General features: G+C 48.9%; 1 protein-coding gene across 24 annotated transcripts in view; it reads left to right on the top strand.

The window, feature by feature from the left end:
- Positions 1 to 12,434, top strand: part of CACNA1D (calcium voltage-gated channel subunit alpha1 D) — a 322,004-nt gene that overhangs the window by 254,418 nt on the left and 55,152 nt on the right. For all 24 annotated transcript variants that reach the window (XM_070577072.1, XM_070577064.1, XM_070577071.1 and 21 more), the window contains 6 exons: positions 335 to 442; positions 528 to 580; positions 1,974 to 2,120; positions 3,990 to 4,191; positions 6,319 to 6,477; positions 7,826 to 7,936. In XM_070577072.1, the coding sequence (XP_070433173.1) occupies positions 335 to 442; positions 528 to 580; positions 1,974 to 2,120; positions 3,990 to 4,191; positions 6,319 to 6,477; positions 7,826 to 7,936 (780 nt within the window). The remainder of the gene's footprint in view (positions 1 to 334; positions 443 to 527; positions 581 to 1,973; positions 2,121 to 3,989; positions 4,192 to 6,318; positions 6,478 to 7,825; positions 7,937 to 12,434) is intronic.

Raw genomic sequence — 12,434 nt, 5'->3', positions numbered from 1 at the left:
CCTAAGTCCTTTCATGGGGTGTGGGGCCCATGGGCCTGTGTGCCAGGCCACGCTGCACCCTAGGGCATTTCTTCTGACTCAGCCAACTGCTTTGGGAGGAAACAAGGAGGGGCCCACCGGCAGGGTGCTCCTCTCAGGTCGCCACAGTACCCTGGTGGTAACTCCCCATAGATAACTACCTGAAAAATAAGGCACAGGGGACCACAAAGTTGGAAAAGCATATAAAAATGCACATAAATGTAGAAAACCTTGGCTGGTATTAGTTCATCCCGTGGCTAAAACAACAAAGGTGAGCCACGCTCCTCTGTCCCCTCCTGCTCCTCTCTCCCCACAGCATGTCGTCCAGTGTGTCTTCGTGGCCATCCGGACAATTGGCAACATCATGATCGTCACCACCCTTCTCCAGTTTATGTTTGCCTGCATCGGGGTCCAGTTGTTTAAGGTACAGGGAGGCGTCTTCCAGCACGGAGCCCAATTCATCCCTCCAGGGGAAGCCTGCATGTGACTGTTGTCTGTTTTGTACCCAGGGAAAGTTTTATCGCTGCACAGATGAAGCCAAAAGTAACCCAGAAGAATGCAGGTGAGTGTCCTGGATGCAGGAGTTTGGAATTTAGAAGGACAAATGGAAAACTTCGAGGATTTGCTCGTGCTAGCATTTCAGAAGTGTCCGTCCCGTCTTGCAAGGGGCCTGTGTGCTCAGCTCATGGCTGGAGAGATGGAGGGTTTTTGTATTTGTTTTATTTCAGGTGAAATTCACATAACATAAAATTAACTATTTTAAACTGTGCAGTTCAGGGGCGTTCTGTACAATCACACTGCAGTGTAAGCACCACCACTGCAAAGCTTTTCATCACCCCCAAAGAATTATAGAATCTGCTAACTGGAGGAAGACCCACTAAAACCTACAAGAACAATTATGAAATGCCCCAGAAAGCTCCCCTTACAGCCACATGGATAATTTTTGCCCAAACCACAGCTCGAATCTCCACTCCCTGCTGTTCAGAAGCTGGCTACTCTCTTCTGACAAGTTTCCCAGACTGCTTCTCTTCCCTGGCTCCTGTGACCCACATTTTGACCATAGTTCTGTTCACAAGAGTGGGCAGAGGGGAGACAAGGTGGGAAATACTCGTGCCTCTTATCCCAAGATGTCCAGAAGAATGTGAAGGCAGACACTGCCTAAAGTTCTAAAACTTTAGGGAAGTCCGTTTCCCATCCTTTGGCGATGTCACCACCTGCACTTCGGCTGCTTGCACTGCTACGTTCGTTGGGGTTTCTTTTCAGCAGAAGGTGCAGTAAGAGAGCGCTGGCTGCAGTGTGGCTGTGGCAGTGCACCTCCGTTCACGCAGGCTGTGGGGTGGAGGGCGCCTCCTGGAGTTGAGCAGCACAGCAGCAGTGTGAAGACACCTTCCCTTCCCTCTCTCAGCCTCTGCTTCCTCATCTGTGAAACAAAGACACTGCACTCCTCCCAGAAACGAAATTCTATGAGAAACGTTGTGTGCTGGAAGTTATTGCATTCTTTGGAAGGAAAACTGGGAGTATCGTCAGTATGAAGAGAAGGAATTTGATTACAACTAAAATGTAGATAAGAGGATACCTAGGCTTGTTTCCCACGGCTTATGGAATTCTCCATGGCCAAAGCTTCTGACTCTTCAGTGCACACTTCGAGCCCATTGTGTGTGAGAGGTGTTTACTGTTCACTAGTTTTCACTTGTTAACAGACACATGCTGGGTGTCTGCCTAGTTGCTCTGGAGAATATCCATTAAACTAGTAATTACTCAATGATGATTTGAACTACAGAGTAAACTAAATTCAGAGAAACAAATGAAAGAAAAGGAGAAGCCCCAGACGGTGCAGTGCTCGGGTCTGTGGCCTGGCTGGTGGATGAGCGTGACGGTGGCCAGCGGTGGCTTTGGGGCGGCTGTGACTGATTGAATGTCATTCTAGGGTGACCCGCACTTCTTTTCCTCTCTAGGGGCCTCTTCATCCTCTACAAGGATGGGGATGTCGATAACCCTGTGGTCCGTGAGAGGATCTGGCAAAACAGTGATTTCAACTTTGACAACGTCCTTTCTGCTATGATGGCGCTTTTCACGGTCTCCACGTTTGAGGGCTGGCCTGCGTAAGTATAGAGCACGGACATCTTCTGAGGAGGCTGCTACTTGCTTCCTGGGGCACTCTGGGCCGAGCTGTCTCTCCTGGAGTGAGTCCTGCTTCTTTTCTCCACAGTGACAGGCTTTTCCTATGACTTGTTCACTTCGGGCCACTTATCAACCATTTCTTGGCCCACAGGGCTCCCCTGTCCGATTAAGCAAATGATTGGCCTTTGTGGTCAGCTGAAGGGGCTCTTGGATTTGTGAGGCAGGAGTGGCATAGATCCTAAGCAGGTGGCTCATTTCAGCTGGCTCCTGGGGGGCATCTCTGGGTGGGCCAGTGGGGAGTCCTCAGAGGTGTTTGTCATGCCAACTTGCATTGGTAGCCACATCAGTAAAGCCATCCCACTGTTCCTAAAGAAGGAGTTGAGAGTGTCCCAAACCACTTGTTCATTCATTCCTTCCTTCCTAGTACTTACTGAGTGCTAATATGTGCCAGGCGTGGATGGCTGCCATTGTGCCACATCTATCGCTGATGTACTCACTTGCTCATTCGTAAACTGTGCTTTTGATACCAGCTCTGTGCAGCATGCTGTGGTAGGCACCATGGAAGAAACAGAGCTGTCTTGATGTGGTCGCTCGCTTCGAAGCCCAAATCTGTCAGAGTGTCAGGCAGCCAGCCAGGCAGGGGAGTCTGGTGTGTCAGAGAAGTGCAAAATAGGGTCCTGAAGCATGCCTTGGATTTTGATGGCTAAAGTAAGAAATGCAGGAAGAAAGAAGGTAGAACAAGACAGGAGAGTCTCTTGTACCTTTTTACTCTCTGTTCTCTGATGCCCCACCCCACCCCCAGTCTTCCTCTATTTCGTATGTGGGACACTGCCACAGCATGGCTGAAGAGCAGGGTGTAGGTCTGTGCCCAGGATCCAAACTGGCGAACCCTGGGCTGCCAAAGTGGAGTGCGTGAACTCAACCACTATGCCACCAGGCCGGCCCTGAGTCAGAGATCTTTACAGGAGTTCCTGCAGAGTAAAAGGACGGTTGGGTGGGGCTTGTTCATTAGAAAATTCCTCCTGGGGAGAGAAGAGGCGTGGATGTAGACCCTTCGCTCTGCAGAGGCAGTGGCTGCAGTCTCAGGTTTCAAAACTGCACTTTAGCAAATCAGAGGGGCAGCTGAGGGGAGATGGACAAACCTGGAGCTCAGAGGAGCTGGGCTCAACTCCCAGGCCTGCCCTGAGGGGTGTGACCTTGGGCACTCTAGTCCCTCTCTGAGCTTCCGTCAGATGGGGATGACAGTGATCTGTGCCTTTCCAGGTGAATGTGAAAGTGTCTAGCACAGTGTGTCCATGGGGTGGGTGCCCTGGCGTTGTTGAATCTGCATCCGAATGGACGTCGTTTAACTTGAGGGTGTTAGAATAATTCCCCTTCTCCCTGTTAAGAGTTCTGCTTGGCGCAGATTTAATTTTAGTGCATGTTTCAGTTTGGGGGAACCTCTCTTAGTTCCTTGGAAACCCCTGGTTGCTTGCTTATCGCCTTTGCCAGTGTGTATACGGTTTTCAGTTCTGTCTAATGTGAGACGTTCTGCCTCTCTTCTCTCTGTGAGTAGCAAGGGCCGTTGTTGAATATTCGTGAAATCTTTTGTTTTTCAGTCCTCAAAACAATCTATCAACAAATATATCCCAGGTGTCCCCCTCTAGGGGCTGTGCTGACTGGGCCTAATGCGAAGGAGGATCCTTAGACACCTGCTGCTGTCCAGGGGCCTTAGGGTGGGCTCCCAGGGAGGGGTCTGGCAGTCAGTGCCCACAGAAGTGTCCAGGACAGGGACACGCCTGGGAGGCAGCAGGGCTGGGCTGATTTGGCTGAAGGGGTTGGCAGCGCTCACGTGGTCCTCTGCTCTCCAGGTTGCTGTATAAAGCCATCGACTCGAATGGAGAGAATGTTGGCCCGATCTACAACTACCGCGTGGAGATCTCCATCTTCTTCATCATCTACATCATCATCGTAGCCTTCTTCATGATGAACATCTTTGTGGGCTTCGTCATCGTCACGTTTCAGGAGCAGGGAGAGAAAGAGTATAAGAACTGTGAGCTGGACAAAAATCAGGTTAAAGTCACACAATGTTTGGGCTTCTGTCCTTTGAGCAAGAGAGGACTGCCCTCTCTCTTGACGATGTCACCCATGCACAGAGAAGGGTACCCATCTGCTGTCTGTCCCTGGGCTCGAGTCCTGTTCAGAGGGCATTCTCAGCCAGTTGAGTCATCGCTGTTGAGAGTTAGGTTCCCAGATACAGATTAGACTTTATAATTGTGAAATCCAGCCCAGACCTGTGGGTGAGAAGTCAAAGGATGCTTAGGCCACCTTCTGTGGTCATAACCCCCTAGTGACAGCTCAGAATCTTGTAGGGGGGTGTGCCCAGGGGCTAGAGAGCACCCACTGATGCTCCCACAGTCCCTCCTGAGATGTAGTCTTCTGTATCCTTAACCTCGACACTATTGACGTTTTAGGTTGGATCACTCCGTGTAGTGCTTCATGTGCTTTGTAGGATGTTTAGCAGCATCCCTGGCCTCTACCCACTAGATTTCAGTAGCAACCCCTTTCCCTCCCCTCCCAGATGTGACAACCAAAAACATCTCCAGACATTGTCAAATGTCGCCTGGTTGAGAACCATTGACTTAGGAGGAAATACCCTATCACACCACAGGGAAAGTCACTAACTTTAAACTTGGGACTAGGATTGCCCTGGCATCATTCTTTCTTTGTCTAGCACCTTGTTTTAACCAATCAGATAGAAGCAGGGGCTCTTGGCTCTGATCACGTGATGATGTGAGGGAGCAGGGAAACCTGCGTTCTGGTCCTGTTCTGCCTGCACCTGCTCTGTGACTCTCGGTGCATGCCCGCTCCTCTCTATGCCTGTTCCGTTTTTCTGAATTGAGGGCATTAAGGATTGCTTTTGGAGGTCCGTTTCAGCCCTAAAAGATTGTCTGTGAGATCGAGATTCTGCACTGGGAGTTTCCCCCAGGTCCTCTATCGGTAGCATCTCTGATGATGACATAATGAGCAAGAATCATCTATGCCTGGGCTTCCTGGGGGGAAGTTCCTGTGGTGAGGCACTATCCCCAGCTGCAGCTGTACCCGCTGGGGAAACACGAGGACAGTGTCACTTGGTTTGTAGGAAGATGTTGCTTTGAGTTGTCAAGGCGTCCCTGCAGATTCCACCAGTGACAGGGGAAGGCCTGGCCTAACTCTTTAGCCTCTCGACCACCGCCACCACCACAGACGAGTGTCAGGGAAAGACCCAGGCCCAGGCCAGCCAGGCAACACCAGAGCTGAAATTGTGCCACCACCTGAGGTCCAGAACAGGCTCAAATCAGGGGTCTCTGGAGTCAGCAGGTGAGGTCAGAGCAGGGCCGGGTCCCCGACAGAGGGAGCTGGTCTGAAGTCAGAACGCACAGTCAAAGCAGGGGAACGGGGGAGGTCTGGGCCCAGGAGCAGGTAGAGCCTGATGGTGAGCCAGAGGCTCCCTCTGGGCTTAGTGCAAAGTGTGGACCAGTCTCAGCCCCAGAGTGAATGGGGAGGACGGTGCTCTGGCCATCATTACTGACCACGTCCTGGGGGTTCTGAGAGGATCTTGACAAACTCCCCAGCCTCACAAGCTCCATGATGGGCACACAGCTAGCTCACCATTAGACACTTATGGTCAATATGCTCTGGCTCCTCAAAGGTGTCTTGTGTGGGTCCGTCCTGGAGCAGCGGGGGCTCCAGTCTCAGGGAGTGAGCCCAGCCTCTCTGGTTCCCGAGGATTTCCGTGCCTCTCATTACCTGGCTTCCTTTCCTGGAGGAGGGCACGGGCGGGAGAAGTGCAGCTGTAATCCTCTGGTGTAGAGGAATGAGAGGGATAAAACCTGAGTCAGGCCTCGCTGCTCTGTTTATGTACCGCCAGACCTCAGGCAAGGCGGTCCAGAGCTCCGAACCTCAGTTTTTCAACAAGTGAAATGGAAGCAAATCAGGTGCTCTGCCCCTAGGTTGCTGTGAGGGTCAGGTGAGGTCATGGAGGTAGAGGCCCTCTGTCAGCAATGCAGAGTAGTGCCCGTGGTGGTAGCCATAGCAGTTTCCCCCAGGGCCGTGGTCCCTCCTGGTAGGTGTGCGGTGGCCCTTTCAGAACAGACGACAATGGTGTCCTTCTTCCGTGCATGTGCTCAGGAACCCTCCTGCTCTTTTCTGCCGTTGCAGCGTCAGTGTGTCGAATACGCCTTGAAAGCACGTCCCTTGCGGAGATACATCCCCAAAAACCCTTACCAGTACAAGTTCTGGTACGTGGTGAACTCCTCGCCTTTCGAATACATGATGTTTGTCCTCATCATGCTCAACACACTCTGCTTGGCCATGCAGGTAAAAATGGAGACAGCCGTGGGGTCACGTCTGGGCGTCTGCACAGCCCCATGCCCCAAATGCTGAGGGTGGAGTGCCGCCCCCTCACAAGAGGATGGGTTTGCTTTCTGAGGAGTCTGGGCTGTAGTTTGGCCAGAATCCCATTCTGGCTAACAGTTGTCACGGTAGGAGTTTAAGATCGCTCTTTTCTTTAAGAGACTGTGCGGTGTGACTGTTACGTCTCCGTGGAGCCTGAGCGTGGCATTCAGTTGCGTAAACATTGACTGTAGGCCTCTTGTGGCTGGGGAGTGTTTGAGGACTAAAGCCCTCTGTGTGGAGTTGGGAAAACGGGTTTCAATCTTGGCTTGACTCCATACCAGCTGGGTGACCTTGGGAAAGTTATTTAAATCCCCTGAGCCTTGCTTTCTCTACTGGTAAAATGGGAAATCTATCATGCTTGCCTCGGAAATAGAGTTTATACTGCATAATTCCTGTCAGACATTTCGCTCTGGGCCTGTCACAGAGTAAACACCCAATGTTGAAGAATGAAACCTAAGTCACGTCCCTGTCCTCAAGGAGCTCTCAGTGGTGGGGGGGAATCTTCTGGTTCATGGAGTATTGGGTTTGACCTACATTACAGCTCTTCCTTGCTCACATTGGGGGCAAAGAATGCAACTCAACTCAATTGGCCAAGTTGGACTACAGTGCAGTATTTACAGTGAGCGTTTCCAGCAGTTATGTGGTCTAGTGGATATTGCACTAGGACAGGAAGCAAACACCAAGGTCTAGGTTCATTTTTCACACTGACTTCAAGAACTTGAGCGAGTTGAACCAACTCCCAGTGCTGTCTGGAAAATCTGTCTAAAGACAGCCAAGGATAAATTTTCTGGCACTTTCCTTACATTTAAGAATTCTTTATGACTGGAAAGGACCATATGCTGATAAAGTCAAGATAATATTGCCGTTTATTGAACATAGACCTAAATGGCATAAAATTTATCCCTAATCAAATCCTACCTGTATTCATAGACTTGTGGGTGTGTTCTGCATTGTGCCTGGGTCAAGGCCCTGAGTATAAACTCTGCCAGAAGAAAGGGTAGATTACCTTTATCCTGAGCAGAGGAAATTGGTGTCTCCCCGTCATCATCCAGTCATCCTCGTCTTGTCAAGGCCCCCCTGCGCTTTGTGGGGAATTAACCGTGTGACCTCGCAGTGCCAGTGGAATCGTTGGGAGAGGATGCTGGACTGTGTAGGTTGCCTCCATGTCCAGGTGGAGGGGGGAGGCCTGCAGGAAGTAGAGGGCTGGGGAGCCTCCTTTTGCAAGTCTGGAATGGATCTCTGACAACTGTGCCTGTGTCTTCATCCACAGCACTATGAGCAGTCCAAGATGTTTAATGATGCCATGGACATTCTGAACATGGTCTTCACTGGGGTGTTCACTGTCGAGATGGTTCTGAAAGTCATTGCATTTAAACCTAAGGTGAGTTGTTGAACCTACTTTTCAAAGGCTGTTGCTGAATCACCCAAGAGAAGCACCCACTTCCTGTTAGTCTTAGGCTGCGTTGTTCTGGCTGCTAACTGGCTTATCACCTGAGAACATTAAAATCTGATTAAGGCATCTATATACATGTGGGAAAATAAATCTGCAAAAACAAAACCTCGTAAAAACAGTTCTGAGAAAAAGAAGAAGGGAAGAGAGAATTGGGAATTTGTAGAATGGAGATTGTTTTGAAACTTGATTTTCTGTTTCTAGAATAGCATATATCATGCTGACTTGGGGAAACTGGCCTCATTACTCGAGCATTGGAGGAATTGTTTTAACATAACCCATCAGAAAGAATTCAACCCTGATTTTACTTTTAGATTTCGAGCATGAAGACTTTGGTTTTATTCGTTCCTGGTCTACAGCATCTTTTTCACCTTTTATGGGAAATTCTAGCTGCTGCAGACGTCTCACAGCCATACCATCTTTCGTTTGTTTAATTTAGAAAAATTTCACTTGACTTTAAGACAAAACAAGACATGAAATTTTTAAACTCTATTGGACTACTCAGCATATTGTGTCTCCTTTGGAGGGAATGAATCCAGTTCCACAGTTGTCATTGTCTGTAGTATAAGAGGCAGACAGTGCCGTGTCGCAAGGCATGCATGGTTCTGGAACCAGACTGGATTCAAATCCCTACTCTCTATTTGCTAACTCAAGCAAGTTACTTAACTGCTCTCTGCCTCAATGTCCTCATCCATGAAATGGGGACAGTAATAGTCTTATTTCATAGGGTGGTTGTGAGGAATAAAGGATCACTATTTGTGCCATGCTTAGAAGGATACTTGACATATGGTACCATGCTGTAGACATGTCAGTACTGTTACTATGACCACCATCGTCTTCACCATCATCAGGCAATGATGTTCCCTCATTCTAAGACCCTAGACAGAGGGGCAAATCCTGGCTGTTCTGTGGGACATTTGACCCTCAGTTTCTTTTCTAGCAAAGCTTCCAACTGTCAGAGTTAGTGACCACGTACTTGTTCATCTGTGTGTAGGGTATCTGACAACAGTAATTTAAGACTTGGATTATGAAATGATGGTTTCACATACTCCATACTTACATGGAATTCTAATTCAAAACTGTTCCTTTCTTTAATTTGAATTAATTTCTATGCAATCTTTATCAGATCTTTGTGGACCAAAAAGAAAGGACACTTGTAAGTGATCAGTTGGGGTGACTGCAGTGGGGTCAAATTTGGACTTTATGCATGGCCAGATGTTATTTACTGTGACTTGTCCATATCTGCATACATAAACATTTCCTTCTTCTCTAAATTCATCTTAATTTCCTTTGAGATTTTTGATTTGCTTCCCTCTCCCCTTTACTTCTTTGAACAATATTTGTCTGGACTGATGGAAAAGGTTGCAAAGTTAGAATATGAAAATTGTTATTGAGAAATGCAACACAGAATGTATCTATGGAACATTTCCTAGATCCTCTGCCATCTCTTCCCTTGCCTGTTGATGAAGCTCTGAAGTTTTTGAAAGCTTGGTCCAGGCTGAAGAGAAGGCACAGTCGCCCATGGCGTGTGTGTGTCAGTGTGTGTCTGTGTGTGCGTAGGTTCTCTCAGGCCATCGCATCAATGGCTTACAGCACACTGCTGTGCCCAGTAAACCACTGATACCAAACCTGGGAGGAGAGTTCAGTGGCGTGTGAACAGACTGGTGATAATAAGGGGAAATGAGTAGTTAATTGATAATCAGTACTGATTGATCAGAGGTTTAAAATGACTGATTTCCGCAAGAAATTGTGCCGCTTTATAGTTTTACCCAACAGGATATTTTCATTACGTAAGACAACCTCAGATTACAATTGAGAGAGATTTTAAAACAGCCAAAGTGGCATCTCTACGCTTGAGGAGCACTGTCGCTGCATTCGCCCAAGCCAGGGGGAGAGATTTAATGTTGTTATGTGTCTGAAGGAGCCAGAGAGAAGCAGTTCACCAGGAAGCAAAGCCCTCCTTAAAACGCTCCCTGATTTTTCCTCGTCTTCTCTTCGGTGTTAGCCAACCAAGCCCAGGCCAGGGGTCTTTCACAGAGGAGTTAATGAGGCCCCTCCTGCGCAGTCAGAGGGGCAGTCAGGCTGAGGAACCATGTTGTAAAGCTGCAGAGGAAGAATCTTTGAGGAGATGGCTACTAGGACAGAAGGTTGGGCAACCTGGCCCATCAGTCTCCTCTCAGGAAAGTCTTTGTCTCCCGTGAGGAGATTGTGACAGGGTCCGTGGGGCGGGGTTCTCCACCGTGAGGGGCACACCTGAGGAGAACTCATCAGCGTCTCTGTCAGGAGAGACAGGGTGGCAACTGTTTTGAAATACATATACAGAAGGTAAAGTTCAACAAAATCCTTCTTGGGAGGCAAGAAGGCCCTGTAGGAGGAAGAGTTAAAAGAAGTTGAGAAACCTGACCCTGGGTGGTGTTCTCTCTTCAAGAGCCTGACTGGGAAACCGGGCCTCCTGAGAGAGAGCACGTCTAGAGGGACATGTCCCGGGGTCCTCCAGAAGCAGAAGGGCTGAGGTGAGTCTCAGAAGCAGGAAACCCAGAGCTGGGAGCTTCTCTGGTGGGGGAGGCAGGCTCCCTGCATGGGAAGAGTTGTTTTGAGCCTGGGTTAGATAAGCGAGAGAGGTGGTGAGAAGCCAGAGAATTAGGTCAAAGCAAGCAGGCTGTTAAGTGAGTGCATCAGTTCTCCGGGAAAACCCCACTGGTGGGCGTTGACCTCATGCACTCTCGTTTGTGCTTTTGACTTGGAGTTGACTGTGCTGCCATAGGGTTTTGAAAGGTTGGCCATAATTTAGGTAAGAGACAAGCTCTGTTCCCCTGACCTTTCCCTCCAGTAATCCCAAGGGGAGCCACTGGAATTTTCTTGCTCCAAGGAGGGTGCTTGAAGAAGAAGGGCTTTTTCCAAAGTGCTGGCTCCTGCAGGTAGAAAGAACACTTCTGGTTTGTCTGAGGTTCCCTCTCTGTGCTTCCAGGCATCACCCATCTGGTGTCTTGTCCAGGACATGTTCCAGGCCACCTTACCTGCCTTGGTTGTGGGCTTTTCCCCAGAGAGGCACACTTTGTTCTCCAGTCTTAGACCTCAAAGCATTTTGATCTTGGTTCTACCTTGAAAATGTCTAATTTACATGCCTAGCCACTTGGGCTTGGAAAAAGTCAAGTGGTTGGGTTTGGGTAAGAGAAATATTTTAGTGCTGTCCTTGTGCCTCTGTGCAGAGCAGGTACACAGTGGACACTGGGTCATCTGGTCCTGTCAGCCTCCCAGCACAGCACTGGTGGGAATAAGGCTGCTTGATCAAGCCCCTGCAATCTTCCTGGAGTACATTCTTCACCTCCTGGAAGGAAAATCTGATACTGTCTTTTCAGTTCTTCCGTGATCACATATATTTTAGGGGATTTATTTTACTGCCAAATAACACTTGAGACCAAATATCCCTCTCCTTAACTAGAACTTAATGTTAGACCTCTTCATGGGCTCAGCCTGTCCTTTCAACGTTAGGGTTCCCTAGAGCTCTTTCCTCGTCCCCTTCTCCCCTGTAACTGTGTACACGCCCGGAGCTTTGGTGGCCAGCTCCATCTCATGCAAGCCTCTACTGCCATCTCTCCTGAGTTACTCTGACTATTAATCATCTCCCTGCCTCTGGCCTCAGCCCCTCGTCATTCATCCTCCACATACTCCTTTTTCAGACCCAGAGCTGACCACACATTCTTCCAATGAAATTCTGATACCAGCCACCTATTGCAGGAGAAAAAAATACACAATTTTCTTAGTCTAATAGTGAAAGTCTTCCACCAAACACTGGCCCATTTACATTTCTGCCTCGTTTCCGGCCGTTTTCTCCCTGTCATTCCTTCCTCCTACCCCATCCCCAACTGTGGCACATGCTTCTGTGTCTGGAGGCCCTTCTCCCACTTTGTTATCCTGTAAGGCCTGTCTGAAATGTTAGCTCCTCTGTGACACCATCCCTACCAGCCCAGCTAGAGCCAGCTCTTCCCTTCGCATGTGCATCTGTTAGAGGTTACTGTGTATCACCATCATCGATACTCTGATAGCTGATAAGCAGCTGCTCAAGATCACAGGCTGGGGCTTCTGTGTCTCACATGGTGCTTGCTACATGCTGGTTACTCAGTAAAGATTGGTGGAATAAATGGATGGAATAACTGAAAGGAATGAATGAATGAGCCTTGAGGTGTAGAGCCTTTAGATAGCCAGGAGGCTTTCAGATGGCACATGCTTTTCCATCACAGGATGTTTGGGCACAGTAGAGTGGCTCAAAGTGAAGAGCTTTTTCTTTAAGCTCTCACTTGACCTTTGGAAAAGGCTCATGCTAGTTAGAAAGCTGTTGCTTACAGTTTCTAGCAAAAGCTGGCACTATGGGTCATCACTTGGGTCAGACACTGCCCACAAAATCCCTGGCAGAAATTGGTGAGTGATC

This window comes from Equus przewalskii, chromosome 15 (assembly GCF_037783145.1).
Source record: "Equus przewalskii isolate Varuska chromosome 15, EquPr2, whole genome shotgun sequence".
Classification (NCBI taxonomy): Eukaryota; Metazoa; Chordata; class Mammalia; order Perissodactyla; family Equidae; genus Equus; species Equus przewalskii.
The sequence above is the reverse complement of the archived record's forward strand: the minus strand, read 5'-3'. Positions and strand labels throughout refer to the sequence as shown.